The sequence below is a fragment of the Hypomesus transpacificus genome, chromosome 26 (assembly GCF_021917145.1).
Source record: "Hypomesus transpacificus isolate Combined female chromosome 26, fHypTra1, whole genome shotgun sequence".
Classification (NCBI taxonomy): domain Eukaryota; kingdom Metazoa; phylum Chordata; class Actinopteri; order Osmeriformes; family Osmeridae; genus Hypomesus; species Hypomesus transpacificus.
The window spans coordinates 1333474-1359167 of record NC_061085.1 but is presented as its reverse complement, the minus strand read 5'-3'; the positions used below and the strand labels follow the sequence as shown (position 1 = coordinate 1359167).

At 40.1% G+C, this 25694-nt stretch overlaps 1 protein-coding gene across 3 annotated transcripts in view; it reads right to left on the bottom strand.

Annotated features, from left to right (window-relative positions):
* The window catches only part of med16 (mediator complex subunit 16), a 102308-nt gene that overhangs the window by 58437 nt on the left and 18177 nt on the right, over positions 1-25694 (bottom strand). For all 3 annotated transcript variants that reach the window (XM_047049371.1, XM_047049373.1, XM_047049372.1), the window contains 2 exons: positions 12269-12374; positions 11887-12042 (listed from right to left, as the gene is read on the bottom strand). In XM_047049371.1, the coding sequence (XP_046905327.1) occupies positions 11887-12042; positions 12269-12374 (262 nt within the window). The remainder of the gene's footprint in view (positions 1-11886; positions 12043-12268; positions 12375-25694) is intronic.

Below are 25694 nucleotides of genomic sequence, written 5' to 3'. Positions count from 1 at the left end.
TTGATGATGATTTACTTTATTGATCCCCAATGGGGAAACTGGTTTGCCACCATAGTCTGTACAACATACAAAACAGGAATACAGTAACAACATAAAACAAGCATAGTCACTTGTTAGTCAGGGGAGTGTGGTCCACTACCACAGTAAAAATAGAAGGTTAAAACAGGGAATACATAACAATATAACAATACTATGATGTGCAAATGAGCAATGTGCAGTAATACAATCAAATCAAATCAAATCAGCAGTCATGATTAAAAAGCCTAGCTGCTGCAGGAACAAAAGACCTCCTGAATCTCTCTAAAGAGCACTTTGGTAACAGGAGACGTTTGCTCCTTCCACTTCTAACAAAAGTGCAGTGCAGGGGGTGGTCGTCATGTGACAGGACAGTCCTAAGCTTCCTCCTGGTTCTCTGCTCCGTGATGACCTCCAGAGAATCAGGGCTCATACCAATAATGGATCCTGCCTTTTTTATCAGTTTGTTGACCCTGTTCCTGTCCTCTACTGTCAAGCTGCCACCCCAACAAACAACAGCATAAAAAAGGACACTTGCAACAATACCGTGATAAAAAACATTAAGAAGTGATCTGCTGATTTCAAATGACCTGAGTTTCCTTAAAAAAAACAATCTGGACTGGGCCTTTTTAAAAATGACACTGGTGTTCAATTTCCAGTCAAGTGTACTGTCCAGATGTACACCAAGATATTTGTACGAGGGGACCACCTCAACTGACTGTCCCCTAATGAGGATGGGGGTTGCCTGTGCTTTTTTCTTTCTAAAATCAATAATGAGCTCCTTCGTCTTATCAATATTAAGAATCAGGTGGGCATCCTCACACCAACTGACAAAGCTATTAACTTCTCTTTGGTAAGCCGTATTGGCATCTTTAGTTATATAGCCAACTAGGGCAGAGTCATCCGAAAATTTTTGTAAATGACAAAGTTCACTGCTATGCCTGTGGTCAGAGGTGTACATAGAAAATAAAAACGGAGATAGAACCGTACCTTGTGGGGCCCCAGTATTTGTGGTAATAATGCCAGAGCTAGTACCATGAAGCCGTACAAACTGGGGTCTACTAGTGAGGTAGTCTGTGACCCATGCAACAGTGGAGCTGTTGAGGTTAAAATTTAAAAGCTTGCTGGCTAAAATATGTGGCTGCAGTGTGTTAAAAGCACTAGAAAAATCAAAAAACATTATTCGTATTATTCGGCCGCGTTCACACTTGACATTAACGTTTTTCTTTATTTGAAACGTTAACTGTACGTTTTTATGTATTATCATTTGTATTTCTGCCCCTCTCTATCCATAATCATTTTTCTTTGAAACATGATAGCCTAATATAGCCCGATAGCCCGAATTATGGCTACAGCGGAAGTTCGTCAGTACGATTGTGCACAGAGCCTATATGAGTAGGCTAAATGCTTGAAAATATCACTAGATGGGAAAACGGACCCACCTGCAACTGACGCAAACAAGCACACCCTACAATTTCCCCAGAAATGTTACCCTCTCTAGTTCATGTTCTACTATATTGTACTGTAATACTATGTGTCACCACCAGGAGAAGTGCAATTTAATTTTGTTGTTATGTGCAATGACAAAGGCATTCATTCATCAACCAACTGAACTCAATAGAATTAAACAAAGGTTTTTTTGGTTACACACATTTTGGTTTCACAAATTGCTTGAAATTGTGTTTCAGATTTTTTTTTGCATACCTTGACAGTGACTCAACATGTGCCCTTTCAACCTTTATGCAGAAGGATCAAGGCTCAAACTAAAGGTTGTGCAATTATGATTCATTTTATAAGTTGTATAATTTGTATTTTTAGAAGTGGCATGTTATTATATATGTAAAATACTTAACCAACACCCCTTCTCCATCCTGTCATATTCAACAAAAACACCTTAGGCCGCGTTCACACTTGACTTATTTTTTCTGAAAAAAGCGCTGCCTTCAGCGCCTTTTGAACGCCTTTTCAGAAAAGCGCTGGGTGACGTCAAGCGCCTTTTTCTAACGAGAATTTTGTAACCTGAACGGGAATCATATAGTCTAGCGATACATTATTATCCGTTATTTTCCGTTGGTTAATTATCGACAGCTAGCTACTATGGCCAATAAAATACCATTACTTGCTTTAGCTTTGGCGTTTGAGGAGCCATAGCCCTAGCCATAGCCTGGTAACTAAGGTAGGTTACTAGGGAAGGTACACGCGTACCTACTCTCCTCGTCCTGATTGGTCAGCTGTCAAAAAGGCGCTTGACGTCACCCAGTTTTTTTCTGAAAAGTTGAGAAAATTGAACTCAAAAAGGCGTCGGGCTCAGCGCTTTTTTAGAAGTTTTTAAAAGGCGTCCGCCTTTTTCCTTTTCCCATAGGGTTGCATGTAAAAAGGCGCTGAAGGCGGCGCTTTTTTCTAAAAAAAGAAGTCAAGTGTGAACGCGGCCTTAACAAGGCATACCCAAAGTAAATTGAAAGCTGTTCTTGAACCATTTGGAGTACATGCATGGTTGTTGTCTCTTTGTAAATTTGACACTCTGAAGTTATTTTCCCTGTTGTCAGGACCCCAGACAACAGTAATAGAGTAATGAGTAATATAAACTTGAACAGAAGGAAATTGAAAGTCTTTATTTCAGCCTAGATTTTGTTTTGCAAACAAAGAGGCCTATCGGTGGGAGGTATTAGCTGGAAGACACAATGGGACCATAGCAGGAAGCCTTACCTAATCCAAGGAAAAAGTCAAATATAATACCATATTATATTCATATTTGACACGTTTTTTCTAAGTGTACATCCAGGCGTTTTCTAAAAGTGCCCTTTGGAGACTCCAAAAGGACCCCTGGTATCCATGGCCACATACCTAGCATAAAAAGGCTAAAAATGTTTAACTCTTTCACGTACAGTCATAGGTTTGGGCTCTAATGAAAAGTGACACTTAGAGCTAGGGTGGTGCGTTTACACTGCAACGACGCAACATGCTTTCCATTAATTTTTAATGGAGCCAGGCTAATCAAGTTTATGCAAATGAGGATCGATATTTTGATTGATATTGCGAGTACGTAAACCCAGGTCTTCTTTGCCATGACGTTATACAAACTAGAACAGTGACTTTAGAGAACTACAACTCTGCATTAATCTGTCTGACACGCCCCCGAACGTGGTGCACTGTGAGAAGGCAGGCGGTTTCAAGCGATTCCGTTGCTGCAGTGTAAACGCACCATAAGAGTGCTGTTTCCCTTCTTGAAACTAAACTTTGTGCATATAAAAACAAATCTAAACAAGTGCTATTGTGGAAAAGCAGTTTATTTAAGGAAAACACACCAAACTATTTACATAGTGACTTGTTACACAAATTATTTACAAACAATTTCACAAAAAGTTTTTTTGTCACTGTAGCAGTCACATTTAAGCCACATCACAGGAGGAGCAATTCAACGCCGTCTTTGCACCAGAGTGCCTGCACTTTATCCGACCAGCGGTGCTGTTTCCATTGATATGCACTAGCCTGTGACTACCGGTGGTTTGAGAAAAAGATGAGGGACCGGGTGAGAGGTGAGACCCCAACTCTGCCAGTTCAACAGCAAGGGTCTCTCTGAAGGCCTTCTGGGTCAGGGGTACCTGTTCTTTTCCTTTTGCAATGTCTTTGTGGAGAAGGAAGGCGTTCACAATCTCAATGTCCAGAAAATGATAGGTCTTGTACCATCTCTGGTTCTTGTGGAGGACTTTATACACCACGTTTCAAATTATTATGCAAATTGTTTTAGTGTCATAAATATATATTTTTTCAATTAAACTCATGGATGGAATTGTGTCTCAGGGCTCTTTGGATAACTGAAATCAATTTCTGACACCCGTGATAATTTGTTTGCCAGGTGAGCCCAATTAAAGGAAAACTACTTAAGATGAACGTTCCAAATTATTAAGCAGGCCCCAGGTTTCAAGCAATATGGGAAAGAATAAGGATCTCTCTGCTGCCGAATAGTGCAATGCCTTGGACAAGTTATGAAAACATAAGATATTTCACAAAAAACTTAAGCATGATCATCGTACTGTGAAGAGATTTGTGGCTGATTCAGAGCACAGATGGGTTAATGCAGATAAAGGCATAAGGAGGAAGGTTTCTGCTAGACAAATTCATCGAATTAAGAGAGCAGTGGCTAAAATGCCATTACAAAGCAGCATTCAGGTATTTAAAGCTGCTGGTGCCTCTGGAGTCCCGCAAACCTCAATGTGTAGGATCTTCCAGAGGCTTGCAGTTGTGCATAACCTACTATTTGGCCGCCCCTAACCAATGCTCACAAGCAGAAACGGTTGCAGTGGGCCCAGAAATAGATGAAGACTAATGTTCAAACAGCCTTGTTTACTGATGAGGGCCGGGCAACCCTGGATAGTCCAGATGGATGGAGTAGTGCATCAAAACAGCAGCTCTGAAAGGCTATTCTGACATCCTGCAAAGAAATTCAAGCAGAAACTCTCCAAGTTCAATAGATGCAAGAATTGGTGATCAAAGAAGGGGTCATATGTTAACATGTAACTGGCCCTGTTAAGATGTTTTTGAATTGAAATAGCTTTTGATTTCAGTAAATATGACCTATCCTGGCCTGGGTGATAGTTTCTTTTGCAGGCCTCTCTAATCTCCTGGTAAACTGGGGTTATCTTGCAAAGACGGTTGAAGGCTGCTGTGCCTCTTTTCTGTTCATGTGAACAGTCCGCCATGCTACTGAGGTGAAGGGATCGGGAGATTCTGAGGAACTTCTTCACGGTCATTAACTGTTTTGGGAACGGGAAGCTGTACAGTTTGCCCCTTTGCCAGTAATCAGTAAATGTAGAGCATTTTACTAGACCCATGTAAATGACCATAGACATGAGGGTAAACATGTCCTGCATTGTCAGATCAATCCAGGGGTGAGTGGGTGTTGAGTGGTGAGTCGAGCCAAAGTCATTGGTGTTTAGAAGGATAGTTTGTAAAACTGAGTTGGTCCAACAAAGTTGGAAAAGCTGCAGGGCTGTGTAGGTAGCTGTCCGAATGAGCTGGGGTCGAGGTGGGTTGGTGGGTCTGAACGTGGGCTGAGGTGGTGTTATGTCTGGAATGTCAACATATTGGCCTGTTGGCTGGCAGAATATCTGGGGAGTTGGGGGGTCATCACTTGATGAGCTGCTGTCCTGCTGCTGCCCTCCTGCTGCTGTATGTGGCCGCTTGCCGAGTTGAGCAGGATTATCCTGGTCATATTTTTCATCAGATAATTTCCTTTACCGAGAAAATAAAGAAACAACAGTCAGTTACAAAACTCGACAATACTTTCCCATCTTTTCTGTATTCTACCTTTCCACAGCTTGCTGCCTCACACATCAGCAGTTAACACACAGAAAAATAATCCAAGAACACAGCAAATTGTTGTTTTCGTAATTCAAACTAAAGCCTATTTATGCAAAATATCCAGTAAAATATGTTGTATAATATAAAACAATACTTACTTGTCGAGAGTAATGTGTCCTCCTTCCAGAAACATTTCTTTTGCCTCAGAATCATAAGTATTTACTTCGGATAAATCACTGCCAATTGGTTTAGATTGGTTTAGGCCTGAACTTCACACAAAGAAAGAGGAGGTGGAGTGTGAGAGCCCAACAATTTTGATGAGGTACTGGTTGGCTGTTGATGGCCATGGACAGGTAATGTAAGATCTGATTTGGTCAAATGCAGTGTCCTTCGAAAGGTAAGGGTATAATGGCCATTTTGACACCATGATATCGTAAATATTCCAAAGCATACCCGAGTTATGTGTACCAACTGTTTCTTCAGTCTGCAAAGTTAGCATGATGCAACAAGTGTTCATGGCTATTTCTGGATGTAATACATGGCTTCTTGTTAATTTTTATATAATATATATTACTTAATTTATTAATTTATTTTGTCCTTCCCGATTTAATCTACACATTTACTGTCTTACTTACAGGTTTACTCGGCGCGGCTTTCTTCCTTGGAGCCCGACGCTACTGTTCCTGTTGAACTAGCCAACTCAACGCTCTTGATGGATTATCTGGCATAAACTATTAACAAAAGTTAACTATAATGTCTCACACCCACTCACATTGTCATATGTGTGTCATTTTGCTTGAAAAGTTGACTCTGTTAGAGAGTCGCATCCAGTTGCTTGAGGAAGAACGTATGCTAGGAACTTTAGATGCAACTGGCGCAACATCACTGGCAGGGAGTCCTAGCACGAGGGAGGACTCAAGATTAGCCACACCGGTTTCACCTTTGCAGCATGGTGGGAGTGGGACTCCTCAGACGTTAGTGATCGGTGACTCCATCACTCGTAACATTAGATTGGAGCAACCAGCAACAGTTTACTGTGTACCTAGGCCCAGACTTACCGACATAGAAGCTAATCTTAGGGTGCTGGCTAGCACTAGGGCTAAGGCAAAGGCCCAAGCTAAGGCACATGGCGCACGCACTGATGATAGGTATGAGAATATTGTCATTCATGTCGGCACCAATGATGTTAGGCTGAGGCAGTCAGAGGTCACAAAGGTTAACATAGCTCGGGCATGTGACCTTGCTCAAAAGATGAGTCGGCATCGAGTAATAGTCTCTGGCCGACTACCTGTTGGGGGACTGACGAGATCTACAGGAGACTTGTCTCTCTTAACCGCTGGTTGGCTCGCTTCTGCTCAGAACAGGGTTTAGGATTTGTAGCTAGATAATTGGTCTCGTTTCTGGGCCAAACCTGACTTGTTGAAAAGTGACAGGCTCCATCCGAGCTGAAGAGGTGCTTTTCTATTGTCTAGGAATATTGAAGCTATTTTAGAGCAGGCCTGACACTCACTAGAACAAGCCGGGCCACAGTCTCTTAGTGAGTCTGATAGGTTTGTTGATAGGCATGTTGTGAGCTGTTGGGGGCCTGATAGCCTAGCTTGTAGTGTATTGTGTCGGTCCCCTGCACTTTTTCCAAGTTTCGGCCTTCAATTATTAGGAATTATACCAATTTAATATGTATTTAGCCTTGCTCCCCCGTTGCTCCTCCTACTAAGTTTTCTGATAACAGTGCCACCTTTTCAGAAGAATTATCTACGTCTAAAGCTGCCGAAAACCCATACTGGAATGTTGGGCTCCTAAACATCAGATTTCTATCCACAAAGGCAGTTTTGATTTTGATGTCTGAATGCAGCCTGGCCTTGATTGGACTCACCAAAACCTGGCTAAAACCTGACAAATATTTCCCCATGAATGAAGCATCGCCTCCGGATTTTGCATACTCACACATCCCTCGTGTATCAAAGAAAGGTGGTGGTGTTGCTATGATATATAAAGCTAGCTTCAACCTCAGCCTAAAATCTGTGAACACCTTTAAATCATTTGAAATAATTTGCATGAAACCACCAACTACTTTAAGAAGGAATAATGCTACTACTCCTGCCCCCCCTCCCTCATTTTGCATAGTTATCCTATACCGGCCCCCCGGCCCGTATTCCCTCTTCCTAGAGGAATTTGCAGATTTTAGTGCTGATCTTGTGACATATACTGATATCTTAATTATGGGTGATTTTAACATTCATGTTGATGACCCAAAAGATTCTTTAAGTAAGGCCTTTACTGCTCTAATGTATTCCACAGGTCTCACTCAGGTGGTTTCCAAACCTACCCATCTTCACTCACATACATTGGATTTAGTTCTCACGCGGGGAATCCAGATAAGTGACATCATTGTCCACCTCCACAATCCTATATTATCAGACCATTGCCTCGTTACCTTCAAAATCACCTCTGCCAGAGCCTTGGAGGCACTCAGAATATTTCTACTAGCCGCTGCATAACCCCAAACACAGCTCTGGAACTGGTTAGTATTCTACCCGCTGCACTAGAAGCACTTGACGTCCCAAATAAATGATTAAATGCTAAAAAGAGGGATCTGAATATGGTTCTTCAGCTATCCCTAGACTATGTTGCCCCACTCAAACCAAGGAAAAGAAAAGACAAGAAACTGGCTCCATGGTATTCAGAGGAAACCCGCACTCTCAAGGGGTCCACTAGAAAACTAGAACATAAGTGGCGTACCACTAAATTGGAGGTTTTCCGCCTGGCCTGGAAGGACAGCCAAATACAGTACAAGCTAGTCCTCATCAGGTCCAGATCGGAATAAGTTCCTATTTGATACTGTTGCAAAACTCACTAAGAAAAGTACACTCTGTGTTAGTTCAGATCTCTCTCCCAATGATTTCTTAGATTTCTTTGACCAAAAAATGTATGCAATAAGGGACAAACTACAGACTAATCCTGGAGGAGTGGCCATCAACACTGATTTTCCCTCTGTACCCAGCATGCTGCATGTTGCACGTTGCACTCACTTTAACCCTATTTCTATAGAAGCGTTCATTGAGCTGATAGACTCCTCGAAACCCACTAGCTGCCTTCTCGATCCCCTCCCTGCCAAACTCTGTAGGGAACTTCTCCCTATTATTGGACCACCCATGCTTTGTATTATTAATGAATCTATTGTAACTGGCCAAGTCCCCAATGATTTTAATCAAGATATTATTAAGCCCCCTCTTAAAAAACCAAACCTGGATCCAGATTGTCTGCAACTACAGGCCAATTTCAAATTTGCCATTTCTCTCCTAAATCTTAGAAAAGGCTGTGGCACAACCGCTCACTGAGCACCTCTCCTCAAATCAACAATATGAACCTCTCCAGTCTGGATTTCGTCTTCACCACAGCACTGAAAATGCATTAGCCAAGGTAGTCAATGATCTATTATTAGGCGCTATCTCTGTCCTGGTTCTTCCAGATCTAAGTGCATCTTTTGACACTGTGGAGGATGAGATTCTCCTGGAACGTATGGAGAACTATGTTGGGATTTCTGTAGTGGTGGGCCGTTATCGGCGTTAATGCAGAGACTTATCGGGCAACATTTTTTTTCGCCGTTAATCAATTGTCAAAGTTCGGTTGGGAGCTGGATCTATACTACGCAAGCTATGATGACTTTCACCTTGATATTTTAGCGTGGATGTATACCTCGCAGAATTGCACTGTAGGGGGCAAGAACGAGTCCTCGAACCTGTGTGTATGACTTGTGTATGAAATTACCACATCAAACGTGACGTGCTAACATGGATGCAGCTATGAAGCCGCCTGGTTTGCTTCAGGGAAAATGTATTTTTGAGAAGCCTCCCAATGGACACCTCGAGAAGACTAAGGTTGTTTACACCTTTTGCTATGCGGAATTTGTTTACTGTAGGAGTTCTTCCAGTCTCAAATACCACCCAAACGCAAAGCATCCCTTAGCTAACGCGGAAGATACCGGGCCAAGCACTGATGTAGCACAGGGGAAGAGTCGTTGTCAAACTACTATGTTTGAGTGCAACCGAGGCAAGCCCGACAGCACAGCTCTATCAGCCAAGCTAACTTATCTAATAAACGGTTCATACACAAGTACATATTATTGAACATAATTTATTTTCATCACCAATTATCATAGTAGAACAGCTTTCTCAAGCAGTTTATGATGCATTTTGGAAACAGGAGATGAGCCCCTGGTCTAATGCACCATCTGGCTTGAGAAACCCGTTCTCAAAGACTTACTTTTAGTCATTATTTGGGTAGTACACATATTCTGAATGCCCTCCGCGGAATTCAAATGAGCCATTTTAATCTAGATTAATGCCAAGATTACACCAAGATTAATCTAGATAAAAAAAATAAAAATTATGCCCACAACTAGATTTCTGGTACTTCTCTTCAGTAGTTTAGATCGTATCTATCTGATAGATCACAATACGTCCACTATGATGGCTGCTCATCCAGGAGCTCCACTGTAAAATACGGAGTACCACAGGGTTCAGTTCTAGGCCTTCTGTTATTTTCACTCTATATGTTGCCTTTAGGAAACATAATTAGAAGCTCTGGGGTAAATGTTCACTGTTATGCAGATGATACTCAGCTATATATGTCTATAAAAAGTCTGGAGAATTTCCACATGCGATGGAAAAATGTGTTTCCAGGTTGAGAACTTGGATGACTGCAAATGTCCTTCTTAATTCGGATAAACCGAGGTTCAAATTTTTGGTCCAAAAAATACAGAAATAATTTATCCAATCTGACCTTAGACTTAGATGGCGTCAAAGTCTCTCAAAGCCAGCTGGTAAAAAATCTAGGAGTCACAATGGACCCAGACCTTTAGTTTGAGTACCATATTAAGCAAACTCTCCCACCCTGGACACTCCCTGTTTCAGTCACTCCCCTCCAGCAGAAGGCTGCGGTCCATCAGGACCAAAACCTCACGCCACACAAACTTCCCTTTCGCTGTTGGCCTCCTCAAAAAGAAGAGTTCACACTGACTTTAATGACTTCATGTCTTAAAACAATTGCATTTGCACTACTTCACAATTTGTGTAATATAAGTATTTATATTGTATTTTATACTGTAAATTGGCAACTTGTATTTTATTTTATGGCAACTTCTATTTTATTTTATTGTATATTTTATTTTACTTGTGTTCCACTTAGTATTGCTAGTTTATGTATCCTTAGTATGGTTAGACCATATATCAAAATTTAAGATTCCTATATGTTTATTGTATGCGCCTTCCTGCCAAAGCAAATTCCTTGTCTGTGCAAACTTTCATGGCGAATAAATCCCTTTCTGATTCTGATTCAGAAATTCTGTTCTGTTAGGTCGTCCATGTTGTTAAAGCCCTTCACGATGCTGCTAATCCTGAATATTGTTATTGTTACTGTTACGTGTATTGATTGTGCTAAGGTTTAAACAAGAGTTATTTATGGGAAGCTTATTGGAGGGATATTGCACTTTGTATTACACTTTTATGTCAAACTATACAGTGTTTGAATGCTGTAAACAGAATTTCAGAATGACAATGACAAATAAATATTGAAATTAAATTGTAATTACCAGAACTGCATTTTCCCATCTACGTAATATTGCCAAAATTCCTCTTAAAGGATGATGCTGAAAAACGAATACATGTAATCTCCCCTCTCTGTCCCACCCCCCACACACATCCCTTGTGGTGTGGGGGGTTTGAGCTGTCAGCAGCTGCTTGGTCATCGGTCGGCCAACACTGGACCTGGTTGTCAACCGGAATCCAGTCTCCATGACGGCCAACAGCGAGTCTCCCGGTTCAGTCTTACATTTATAAAGTTAAACAATGGATTTTGGTGTTTCAAAACCCATTGACACTGTATGACTATCTTTAGCCTGTGTTCTGCTCCTCTCTCTCACCAACTGTCTCTGGAGGAGGGGATCCCTCTCTGAATTGCTCCTCCCAAGGTTTCTTCAATTTTTTCTCCTGTTGGGAGTTTTTCCTTGTCTTCCTTGCGGGTTTAGGTTGGTTGAGGGGCAGTTCTATGGGCGTATGTGAAGCCCTCTGTGACATGCTTGTGTGTAAAAAGGGCTATATAAATACATTTGATTTGATTTGACTAAATACTTTACTTGGTTATAGTTTAGCCCTTTGGGAATGTAACCAGACCATTTTTGTTGGGATGTTTTGCATTATGGACAACTCTGAGTCTTGTTAGGTGAGTAGCCTCTGTTTACTTTCACGTTGAAAAGTTTGTGGTCGGACATCGGGCCCGACGTCTGGCTTAGATTGGAGGTTAACAGAAATAGCATTTTACAGTCAATTTCAAAGTTTTAATTGTTTCCCTCAGAGCTTTAAGCAGCCATCGACAACATCTGTATTTTTTTTTGATTTTTTTGAGAATTGCTGAACAACTCTTAAAATTAAGTGGAGAAGTACAGAATTTAAAAAAATCTATTCTATAAACAAAAGGTTTCTGTGGTTGTTTATTAAGTGAATGTTTGCACATTCTTTTTCACAGTTTATGCCGTAGTAAGAATTTATTGAAAGAAAGATTTTCTTGACATACCTAGACCTGGGCAGAATTTGGTGTCGGAAGCCACCTTCAGGTCAGTGTTTGAGATTGAGATGGGCAGTTTGGGTAAAGCCACAGCAGACACACGGTCCAAATCATTGGTGGCTGAAAGGATGCGCCATTTCAGAATCATCGGCTGTTTCTCACCAACTGATAATAAATAAATAAAATCAGTTGCCCATTATCTTCAGACATCACATACCAAACATGTTACATCAGCACTATGGTGCCAATGAGTCCACAGATCATATTATATAACAAATCAGTCACATCTGTGGAACAACAAATTGGAGCTGCTGGTGTAAGTTTTGTATTTATTTATTGAGACAAGTAGACTGCAAGCACAATTATGAAGGCAATTTGAACTTCACCTTACCAACGGGTGAGCGATGCTGGAAAATGTTATTGACAGGAAGCCCCTCCTTCCGCAGTGACCAGCATTCTACAATGCTGCCAGTCTGACTTGAGGCACACAGCAGCACCTGCAAGTGGATACAAATTTAACAAGTAAGACGACCTCACACAAAAGTTAATTAAACATACCAGTTGTCTTTGGGTTGACCAGGTACTGTTAAATTTGGTGACAAACCATGATCAATGGACATTAGTGGTGTAAAGGACCATAGTTGATCCGTACGGATCCCCCACCCATATGGAGCTACAAAGCTGACAAAAGTATCTGAATTTGAATATGAAATATTTGTGTGTCGAATTTCATAAAACTTAAATATTTTGCTGTTGAATATCTAATATCTGAATTATTTGTGTTCCGAATTTAATCAAACTGAATTATTTTGATCCAAAAATACAAATTTCTCATATTCAGATTGCAGGAATTCAGATTCTTGAAATTCAGATTTTGTCTGAACTGGGCCAAAGGTGAAAGAGCTTGCTTTCACAGGAAAAAGTAGACGATTTCAGAACGACCGAACTTTACATCAGAACAAACCGAGTTGCTAGTTGGAGGAAGACCCAGATCACACATACGTATCTGGGATAGCACACATACGTCTTGCCAACGTCGGCCCGATGTGTACAAGATACGTCGGCAAGATGTAGTATGGAGCTCGTTGGCATTTGATCGAAACTGACTTCCAGACGATGTGTGGACGATGAATCAAATCACACCTGGCCGCACTACAGATATATTCTGTTAACCATAGATAACTCATTATATGCTGTTAAATACCATGTCCGATCTCTCAGACAGCAAATATTTCACTATCCGTAACCGATCTGAAATGTCACTTAGCAAATGAACATAGCCTATAGGCTGAACATTGACTTTGATAGGAATAAGGAGACAATGAAAAATATGCTTAACCATCCAAAATTGGCTATTAGCAATACAGTAGCTAGCTAGCGTGACTTGATTCAACCTGGATTTTCTGTGTGGGTATTATAATTAAGAGACAAAATTGAAGTTCATAATTTTATATCAGGCTGGATGTTGATGCCATCAAGTTCTTAAAAGAACTCCAACACAGAAAAGAGAACAACGGAACATAAATATATAGGCTATAGCTTAGCCAGTTGTTCCACGTCCATCTCTTCGCCGGACTCCGACTGTCTCGACTCACTTGGTAACAGTAACTGCCGATTTTGGTTTCAGAAGCACTTGCTCCATACTCTTCCTCCAACGAGCAACTTAGCTTTTATTCTGAGGTAAAATGTGGTCGTTCTGAAATCGTCTACTTTTCCCTGTGAAAGCAAGCTGTTTCACCTTTGGCCTAGTTCAGACAAAATCTGAATTTCCGAAATCAGAATTTCAAGAATCTGAATTCACGCTATCTGAATTTTAGAAATTTGTATTTTCTAGATCAAATAAATTCGGCATACAAATAATTCAGATATTATATATTCAACAGTAAAATATTTCAGTTTTATGAAATTCGACATACAAATATTTCAGATCTTTCACATTCAAATTCAGATACTTTTGTCAGCTTTCTAGCTCCATACACCTACCCCCAAGCATGTTAACCGTGGATCAATTGTTTAACCGCCATAGTGTGAAATACAATTTTACTGACGCTGTTAATTATAATTCTCCAAATCAGAGAGTTGCAGTGAAAAGATAGACAAGACAGATGCATGCTTTTTTTTTAAAGGTCACATGATTTGCCATTTTTTGGATGCTTTTATATAGGCCTTAGTGGTTCCCTATTACTGTATCTTTAGCATCTTTGCCGTAATTCAGCCTTGTTGCATGATTACAGCCACTACGAGCAGTCCCTCAATGAGCTTTCCTCAAAACGCGCTGTTTCTGTGTCTGTAGCTTTAAATGCTAATGAGGAGGAGAGGGGCGGCAACATGCGCTAATGTTTACAATGGATGTATCGCAATGGCTCGTAGCCCCCGTTGCTGTAAGATGCCTCGAATTTAGCCATTCTCATCTGATCACCCTCGTTTGCAGAGGTGCACACTCATAGTCATTTCAATGAGGAGAAAGGCGCATATCGCGCGCCATAACACCAACATCAGAACGGTTATCCAAATAACAAATAAGTGTAAAACACTTGCGTTACAGCGTTTGTATTCACACACACACACTTGATGCCATCTACCTTTACATTAGCGACAGTAACTCAGCTGGCTCATAGCCCTGTTGCTGTAAGATGCTTTGAATTTGCCCATTCTCATCTGATCACCCTGGTTTGCAGAGCTGCACACTCATAATAATTTCAATGAAGGGAAAGGCGGATATCGCGCGCGCGCCATAACACCAACAGCATAACGGTTATCCAAATAACAAAGAAGTGTACAACACTGGCGTTACAGAGTTTGTATTCAAACACACACTTGATGCCATCCATCTTTACATTAGCAACAGTAACTCAGCTGTTAGCTGCAGAGCTAATGTTACAGCCACATTCTAAGGGTAGCAAGCTAGGTAACCATATACAGTTAACAACAAAATGATATAGCGTTAGTTAACTTTGCTTGTCCAAGGTTTGTAGCTTGACCAAGGAGATTTATTAATGATCCAGAATTTAATTTCAGCAAGGCCAGCTTTGTGTTGGCTCAAGTCGAGGAAACAGTAGTGGCTGAAATGTTTGGCGCAGACATACAAAACTTTGGTAAGTTGTGTCGGTGCATTTCTAGTGAAAATTTAATTAAGATACTGGTTGTGCAGAGGCTTGGATGAAGGAACTGAAAAAGTACTTTTGTTTTGATTTGTACATCCAAACACTGAGCAACTGTTATGCTTCGTTCGTTTGCTAGCCAGAATGTCTCTCCAGGAAAAACCGATATCGCACTCGCACTTGCACGGTGGTAGCTCACTTTCTCATGGGCGGGCCAGATGATCTGGGCGGGCAAAGCAGAGAGAGGGGAGGTAACCTTGCTCCTACCTACGTCACTAGGAGTAGATTTTCAAACAGAGCAATTGAGCCTTCATTTTGTCAAAGGCGGAGAAAAACACCCAGGGCTTGGTTTACACCCATCGAAAATTCTAGCCACTGGGGGACCAAAGGCAGGCTAGGGGAACTCATGTTAAATAACCTTGTAGCAACCGATAATGTAATAACGGCCAATAATGTAATAACGGCCAATAACGTAATAATTTTAATGTAATACAACCAATAACGTAATAAATTGCCAATAATGTAATAAAGTTGTTGAGCCAATAACGTATAACTTTTTGCCATTAATGTAATAACTTATTACTTTATTGGCTGGTTATTACGTTATTGGCCTTGCATTGGAAAAAAAACTTTGAAAATGTACTAACAGAGTCAATAATGTAATAACTGAGGTATAACTTTATTTTATCTTCAATTTCTGGAAAGAAAGTGTCACTCTTTAACCTTAAAATTGCTTCTTGCAACAGATGTTTAAATATCTGACCTTACAGATGCCCCTCCACCCTCAAACCCCCCTCCAAAGGAGGCCTTAAAGGAGCAATTAACAGTCCATTTGGATTTATATCTCACTCTTAGGGTTCCATTATAGTACTCCGTGTATCCAACTCTTTGACCATGCAAGTGCTTTGATGGAGTCTTGATTCTTAATTCTGCGTTGCAGTTTTCAGTATGGTTTTGCAATTCACCGCTGGAACGCTTGGGGCTAAGGAAATGAGTCATTATCTGACCAATGACAGCCCCGCGGTCTCCATAGGTCTCAGTCACCTCGACTAGTAACATTTTTTGGAGGCACACGTCGGGCTACCATAAGCAAAGCTTTACTTTTACTCTGGGATTCTTGAATCGGCCAAAACTGTGTTAGGGCCAGTCTGATCTACAAAGCAACATTCAATTGCTTGCATATTTGGCTGAAAATGAAATAACTGAGCCGATAATGTATAATATGTAAATATGACTGCAGCCCCCTCATTCAATAATATCATACTGCTTAAATCATCAATATTTAAAAGCTAAATGTTTGTCTGATGCATATAATCTAGATGCTGCTCCTAAACTGATTTAATGCACTCATTCATCCGCATATGCAAAACTATGCGGTTCTTGAATTAAAGAAATCTGGAAATTCCATAAAGATAATTTCACTGTAATTTAATGTACCGGGCACCTTTCTCTTTCTTAGGGCTAGCTAATTTTTATTTTATCATTTGGGTCTTAAGTCATTACAATTCTTACAGATATTGTTGTATAAATAGACAGTTGCTCATAATGGTGTATGTATGTAAAGACTGTTATTCTTCACAGTTATGTTTTTCAACTTTGAACACAAGATAATACAACTTGTGGGGTATACTACAAAGAGAGATTAGTGGGTTAGCGAAGTATGTTGTGCTCAAAGCAAGGGTATGTGTGACACAAAAGTGGCTTTTTAACCTGGCTTTTTTTTCATGCTGCAAACTTAACCTGGAACAGGTTATGTCTGAGGTTAGAGCGCAAAACATGTAAAAGTACGGCCTACTGACCAATCTTGAAGTTACTTCATGTGAGAAATGTATATGGGGGAGTTCCTCCTATCCAAACATTTAATGTACCTAGATGTGTAGAGTGCTAACGTGCAGATATGGATGCTTGCTGTGTTTGGCCCTTGAGGGCCTCAAAATGGGGGAAAAAATGTGTTTGATCAAACATTCAGGCAACAATCTCATACTCATTTTAAATGAACCAGTATGTTACACATAGTTCTGAAAGGCCAATATCATCGCAACACAGCCTCAACATGAGAACACGCACAGAGTCTGAGCTAAAAGCCTGGTTTGAGAGGTAAATATACTATGAACTCAAACTTTCAGGGTTAGCAGAGCTAACTCAAAGATTTCCAAGTGTCACTTTCTTCGTAATACACCCCACTGGCATATATAACTGAGAACTTTAAATTAATTGCAATACACAGTCAATATTCTATTGCAAAAAATGCTGAATAACTCAGTAGGTTAGTTCATATTATTCTCTAAGCAGTTATTTTGTCATTAAGTTAAATTTTCATATCAGGCTTAGCTAACACAATTAAATTCCTTAATCTACACTGTCATCTAATGGATAAAGCTGAAATAAAACTAACCTACTTGGGTATAAACCTCACAGCTGTCTTATTACAACAGATATTTCTGCACAGCAATACATAACAAATTATATTTATTTATCTATTTATCTACTACAACAACTATGTAAATCATGCTAGCAATTTTACAGTTTTACAGTTAAATTAGACTATGAGTTCAGGTACATGTGTGCTGTTAAGTTATTTTAGTATTTAAGTGTCTTTTATACACATTGATGAGGCGACTGTGACGGCGGTGAATTGCAAAACCATACTGAAAACTGCAGAACTTAGAAAGACTCAAGACTCCATCAAAACACCTGCATGGTCAAAGAGTTGGATACCCGGAGTACTATAACGGAACCTTAAGAGTGAGGTGGAGGGGTATTTGTAAGGTCGGATATTTAATCAGTTGCAAGATGCAATATTAAGGCTAAGAGTGACACTTTCTCTCCAGAAATTGAAGACATAATAAAGTGATACCTCAGTTATTACATTATTGGCTCGGTTATTACATTTTCAAAGTTTTTTTTTCCAATGCTAGGCCAATAACGTAATAACCAGCCAATAACGTAATAAGTTATAACATTATTGGCAAAACGTTATTACATTATTGTCTCAAAAACTTTATTACATTATTGGCAATTTATTACGTTATTGGTTTTATTACATTTAAATTATTATGTTATTGGCTGTTATTACATTATTGGCCGTTATTACATAATCGGTTGCTACAAACCTCCTAAAATGAGGTTTTCATGTCATGTGACCTTTAAAGCAGTCATGTGTCCTGTTCACGTGAACAGGGCATGTTGAATCCTGTGTTCAATGTGTTGCAAAATGCAAAGAACTAATAACAGTCGTGACAGCCATGGCTAGCGAGAAGAACTGGAAAGGCCTCCCACTAAGTAGAACGTTTACAAGCATTTTGGATTCCTGTCAAATATGATGACAGCAAGGAAGTCTTATGATTATGAAAATACCACGAGCATTGCCACACATTTAACACAGGGTTAGGGCTGCAAGATTATGGCCAAAATGATAATCACGATTATTTTGATCAATATTGAGATCACGATTAATTATCACGATTATTTGTTGATTTTAACCTAATCAAATGTTATTGTCACAATGCATTGTACCTGCATAATGGATGTGAATAAAACTCAACATTTATAATCAATAAAAAACAATTACGCAGGGCTCGACATTAAGGCTTGTCCGCTACAAGTGGATTTTTTTGAAGGGCAAGTGGAAGAGAAATTTACTTGCCCGACTGGACAAGTTAAAACTCACGAATAAAATGCCACGTTACTTCATGTTATGTTCCACTCATTACGTTTATTTTACCGATTTTATTTTACCGAATTCTGCATTAGCAAAACACAGATCTGTGTTCGATCGAGTGGCTTAGTCCCAAGATCTCTACAGACCTTGCAGCTAATGTAATGCTCAACAATTGAACGGGGGCTTATTACTTGAAAGAGGAATTATTTACTGTGTCGTCTCAGTTACACTAGGGCTTTGGAAAACGGTGCCTTGCTCAAGTAGGCTAATGGCTAGTAGAACATTTCAGAATAATTTCAGTAAATCAAGCAGCGCTGCAAGACCCAGTTGAATGTTATACAGCTAGCAAACTAACGTTAGATAGCATTGCTAACGGCTAACTCAACTTCGGTAGGCTATCCTCTGTATTTGCAAGCTATTAAAACTTATACTGTATCTAAAATAAGGCTTTAGGGATTAGCGAAGGCAGGTCACAGGTAGTTTTTTTTGTTTTCTTTGTTAAGATAGCAGCCAAGATTATGACCGACTGCCATCTGTTGCGGAATTTTCCTCACGTTACTCTGTAAATCTAGCCTGACGTTGTCATACTCATAATTCTAGTCAGAATATGAGTCTGAGAACTCTCCGTTGGGCTTTGACTACGAGGCGTGTTTCAAACGAGCCTGGAAAACAAATGCCTCTTCGCTCAATTGGATAGATCTACAACCAATCAGAGCAACAGAGTATGTGACGTATGTTAAGCGCTGCATAGTTGTTGTCAACAGAACTAAACTGAGAGGGAGCTAAATCTTTACTGACTAAACTGCAAGCAGACTTGAAGTATGCTTGAAGAATGAATACAAACAATTTTTGCCAGTGTTCTAAAATTAATTTAAGGGTAGGGGGAGTACTTGTTCACACGGTCAATCTTTTTGAGCGAAACAATAAAGGGCAATGCATACACGAACAAGTTCTCCGTTTAGGATTACACAATTATTCACAAAAGAAAAGGAGAAACCACAATGGCCACTGGGTTTTCATTGTGTCCCATCTTCTTCGCGACCATCGGGGCCAGCTGATAAATTAAACTTTTACCGAATCCCGTAGGAAAGACGGCAAAAACATATTTTCCATCGACAAATGCCTTGATTGCGTCTCTCTGTTCCTCTTTCAAAATTAATGCGCTGTCGATGTCTTCTAAAACAGACTTGATGGCAGAATCATAACATCCCAGATCTCCAGCGGTAGCCATGTTTGTTCAAAACGAATTCAACTTAAGCGCTCTTTTGTGTCGTGGGTGATTACGTTACTGTTGATCATCTGTCCATCATCATATAAAGCCCGCCCTGGCAATTTCATTGGTTTGCCCAGATTCTGGTTTTCTGTAGTTGGTCCCCAATACGAGACCCTCCAGACCCAACTTCCCGACCAAATTATTTTGGGGGCGGGGAGAAGTTGGGCTGGCAGCCAGGCTACTGTAAGTCACCGTCTACATCTGGAAACTGAGCTGCGTGGTGCAGGGAACAACTGACTGGCTCATGGAAGCACGTGATCAGACATTAGGTGTATTCGACTCCATGCAGCGCCGCAGCCGGCTGCAGCCTGCAGATTGGAGAAATAGTTTACCATAGCCCAATACATGACAATCTTTCCGACTTAAGGAGCCGTTTATAACTCCTCCCCGACTGCAAGCGGCAACTCTCGCTGGTCGTTTCATGCAGCCACAGCCACTTTCGAACGCACCTATTGGTTTACGGAGCACTACTTTGCAAAAAAAAAACTTTGATACGGAACGTTCTATGAACGGAATGACGCATTTTAAATACCGCTCGATCACACGAATTTGATCATGGGAAGCCGAAATCGTGATCGTGATAAAAATGTGATTAATCGTGCAGCCCTAAACAGGGTAACGCCGAGCAAGGATAATTTGATCTCAGCAATGAGATAAAGAAATAGTATCTTCAAACTATCAAATTCTAAGCCCTGGTTTCTAGATTTTTCCGAGATCGGTGCGCTTTATCACCCAGTATTTTCACATTTACAAAAGCAAATGTAATGTTATTTTTCCTCATGTTTTGGCTGAATTGCGTATTCAGCCTTTTTACCCCGCTGCCTTTCAAGGCTGCGATTAGCTTTTCGACCAGTAGATGTCACAAGGGTTCTGAAGATGTCTGTCCTTAAAGGGGCGATTCATTGCAAAACCGATTTTACCTTGTCATAGTTGAATAACGACAGTTCGGTGGGTAAAATGAACATACAGTGAATATCAAAGTCCATTGACAGCTCTTTCCTATGCAAATCTCAAAAAGAAACCCCCTCCCCCTTCAGACTGTGGAGGGTGTGGTACTATATGTTCCACACCCTCCCCCTTCAGACACTGTATTAAATGTCTTAAAATGTTTTGTCTTGAACTTGTACTTAACTATTCCCTTCATTGACTTGCTACTTTCACAGCAATTGGGTATTATCTTATACGTCTTCAGTTCCCTTGCACAAGTCTGTTATTCAGACAACGGTTGTATCGCCTGAATAAGATTTCCATGTCTAGCAAAAAAAAATATATATATATTGCCTATAATTGTGGAATGTGGGATTGCAAATATATGTTTTGTAAAGTGGACAAACAACGAATGAATGCACTTAGCATATATTTAAAATTGGGCGAAACAAATCATATTAAATGACAGAGTTTGCAACTATTTGTTAATGGTAAGCTAAACCTTTTATGATAGTAATACGGTAGGCCTTATAAAAGGAGATGACGGTGTGGACAGGGGCTGTTTTGATCATTGGATTCACAATAGTATAACCGATCATTCTTAAAGGCTTATAATTTATAATAAGACAAAGACTAAAGGGCTCCGTGTCTCCTCGATTTGGCGGGCCACACTTCACCGTCTACTCTGCACACGACTTCCTCCTTCACTATTAAAGTCCCCCTTTTCTATACCCTTCCAAACATAACAGTCCACTCAATAAAATAGCTTACAATGGCATTTCTGAATTATAAAAAAAACGGCCAAAAACTCTTTACAAAGAGTGCATGGGAGTCAGATGGTTGAGCGGTGAGGGAGTCGGACTAGAAATCAGAAGGTTGCCGGATCGAATCCCCGCCGTGCCAAATAACGTTGTGTCCTTGGGCAAGGCACTTCACCCTACTTGCCTCAGGGGGAATGTCCCTGTACTTACTGTAAGTCGCTCTTGATAAGAGCGTCTGCTAAATGACATGAACATAACAATAAGCTAAATTAACTATATTCTTGAACTGGAAGCATCAGAATGGAATTCTTGGAATGAGTAGACAACTTTGAAAGGAACTGTTGAACGTGATCGATTATTAGAAGGGAGGGATAGGACATCGCACCTTTCAAACAAAAAATGTATTAAATCACAAGTCTGTGGGCAATGCCATGCCCGAAATTAGCCAATTTATTCTATTTAGTCCTTAGATATAAATAGAACAAAACTTATTCTAAATGATCTTTCAGGGTAATTGTAGATAGGCCGCCTACTTCATTTGTCAATTGAAACCTTTCTTTTACATTGATGTGCTACTGCTCTTGTGTAACCCGTTATTCACATAGCCTACATAAAACCACAATACACATTCTCAACCAGTATATTATCCACAGTGTATTAGGCTATACACTGCCTGTCTTGACCTTCCAAAAGTTGTTAAATTGAATAGGCTAAGCATCAACGTAACAACAACATTTGGCTCTCATTTTTGCTATACTTGGACCGTGTCCTGACAACAAATGAAGAACAGTACATGCCAGTATAACTGGATCTAATTAGACCATTGTATGTTTATGATGTCCCCATGTGCTTATACTTTTGACTGGGGACAAGAAAGCGATCAGTCAGCCAACTACAAAATGTTGATAATGTTGGGCTATGCATTTATAGACCAACTTCAGTCTAACCTGCAGTGTGTGACATTCTTTAGGCAACAAATTACATTGTGCTGAATGATGGTGGCTAGACAACAAACTTTCTAATGAAATAATCACTGACTAACAACACAGAAATGAATGACTGATTGACGAAAGCTAGTTCATTTCCAACCTTTCCTTTGCTCCATGCAATAAGCTCCATCTAGCAACCATTATGTCAGTAACAACATCCCTGTCTGGATCACTAAATCTTTTGGGATGATTATCGCTGCAGACATGAGGCCATATTCTGCTGTGGAAAACAAAGGGTTAAAAATATGGTGAAAGAGCTTGAGCCACGCTATGAAACCTTCACTCGCACCCACTTAAAAGATGCTGTAAAGCTAATTCCATGATTTGCGAAAGTGCGAAAACTTTGTCGCACTGAAATGTGGAGTTAGACCGTTTTCAGCTCAGGTTGTGTATAGGCGGGGGCAAAAACCTATCTACGTCAGATCACAGTCAGTTGCATTCTGTTACTCAGCTGGTACGATGCAAGACAAAATAATTAACACAAAACACTCAGAGACTGCAGGTAGGTCTGTTCTGATATCTGCAATTGATTAAGCTAGTGTTGCTGTTGTTGCTAAATTCAATAAATTCGAGGGCGCAGAGCTTCAGCTAATTACATGAATCGACATCATCATCAGGCCTGAGTTGCTCTGAGCTGCTCATACAATCACTAACAACACAACATACAGCAGTGTCAATAAGCATACATACACCTGCCTAATACCGTGTAGAAGGGTTGTCTTGGTACCAACATTTCATTAGTCAGTATCAATTCCAGTGAAATTTCACGGTACTCAATACCATTTTCGATAAGTTTAAAACAATAACAGGTTACTTGCCACTTATTTGTTGACAATAAAAGTCACTTACAAAATATAGGGTTGTACTTATGACAACAACTAAATGTCATAATGCATGTAGGCCTAAAGGCAAAAAAGTAAGCAAACTCAGCAGATGAATTATGCCCCCTACACACTGCATGACTTTTCAAAGCCGTTAGATTGTGGTTCCATTCATATTACACAACCGTCTGTCTTGTCATGGAAGTTGTAGGGTTTTCAAATTATACAACAAATTGCCAACATGGGGGCACACACTACAAGACATTACTATATTGATGAATCCCCAACGATTCTGCCTGGACAGAGAACACGCGAGAAGTGATACGAGAATTACACAAGAGTGCAATATGGAATCGCAGACTGGTCCAGATATTGAACATTCTAAATATCTCGCTGACATTGGCGACGCATTGGCGGTAATGACACATCTGCGATTGTGTCTTTGATAGTTCATACATTGTAATCGTCACTCATGGGAGCAAGCCCCGATTTGTATACTAAGGATATGTATCCTTAGTATAGTTAGACCATATATCTAAATTTAAGTTTCCTATATGTTTATTGTATGCACCTTCCTGCCAAAGCAAATTCCTTGTCTGTGCAAACTTTCATGGCGAATAAATCCCTTTCTGATTCTGATCATGTATTTAAGATTTGTGCATTGGTTGAAAGCAATCTGAGGCGGGCTGTTTGTTGAGAAGTTTGAGGGAGGGCTGTAGACTACCCCAACCAATAAAAAAAAAAAAACGCCTTTAGTAGCGAAGAAGCATATTCTGACAGACACGACACGAGTGATGACATTAACCTATCCATCTGTCTATAAGTAAAATTACAATCACAGTGAACATTCAAACCTGCGTTGGCGCTGCCGCTGATCCAGAGAGAGCAGTTGTCATGTGAAGTTTCACAAAGTCTTTTCAACCACACAGTATCATAATTTCTGTGTTACAATGATTAAAATTATCACAGGAGTACAGGGCTAAAAGTTTAGAGTTCGGATATTAACACAATAGTGATCTACACTAGTGATCAAAATAGAGTAAATCTCCTTTTTGAAGTAACTTTCAAACTTCGACAATTCAAATAACGATTGTTTCACTCATTGTTACACCAGTAACTGTTAAACAAGTGTTAAAAATATATTTGTCATTGACTTATTCATTAAAGGGATTTGTTGTTCAAAAACACAGATTTTTCCAATAACAAAACCAGTGTAGTTTTCATTATAGTAATTGAATAATTCATTCAAACCGATAAAAGAAATTCTAATGAATGAAACATTGTTAAACTGTATCTAACCAACATGGCAGTGCCACCGTTGGAGGTTGTCGGAAAAATTTAAGATGTAGGCCTTTTATACTGATTACATTACTGGTGCTAAGGCTACTAGGCTTAGGTAAACAAGCTGACCGAGGCTGACCTTTATCTTACTAGAGATGCCATGAATATACTTAATCGTATCTGTACTGAGTGGGCCTGTTGGTCAGCCTAGAAGGGGTCAGGAACTCTAAGTTTCCTTTTGAACAAACACACACGCACAGCAACTTTATGATCACTTATCAGCTAGGACAGATACTAATGCAGGGGAGGAGGATTCTCTGTATACATGACTATGCTTTAATAATAGACTTTCAGACAACTTTGTAACCGCAGTCAAACTTGTGTCTTTGCTGGCAAGCATTAAATAATTGAACTTTCCTTGAATCCGACGACTACTCTGTGCCATTTTTTAATAGAAATACCCGACAGAGGTACACTTGACCGGTCTTCACCCGCACCTGGGTTTAAACCCACCACCTCCAACTTCAAAAGCATGATCACTACCAACTACACCGACGAAGATCTGGCAATTTGAAATACTAATGTAACTTCAAAAATGCTGGTATCGGTACCGTTTTTTGGGTGTACAGACCAAGTTCCGGAGTACAGTTTTTTTTGTAGGTCCCCTTTTTTCTGCCAAAACGGCCCTAACCCGTCGAAGCATGGACTTCACTAAACCTCTGAAGGTGTGTGGCACCGAGACGTTAGCAGCAGATCCTTCAAGTCCTGTAAGTTGCGAGGTGGAGCCTCCATGGATCAGAGTGGTTTGTACAACACATCCCACAGAAGCAGTATTGAATGCATCTCTGTTGTTAAATTGTTGGTGCTGAACAAATTCTCCTCGGGCAATAAAGGTTTTCGTTCATTCAGATGCTCAATTGGATTGAAATCTGAAGAATTTGAAGGCCAAGTCAACACTTTGAACTTGTTGTGTTACGCAAACCATTCATTAATCACCATTTTT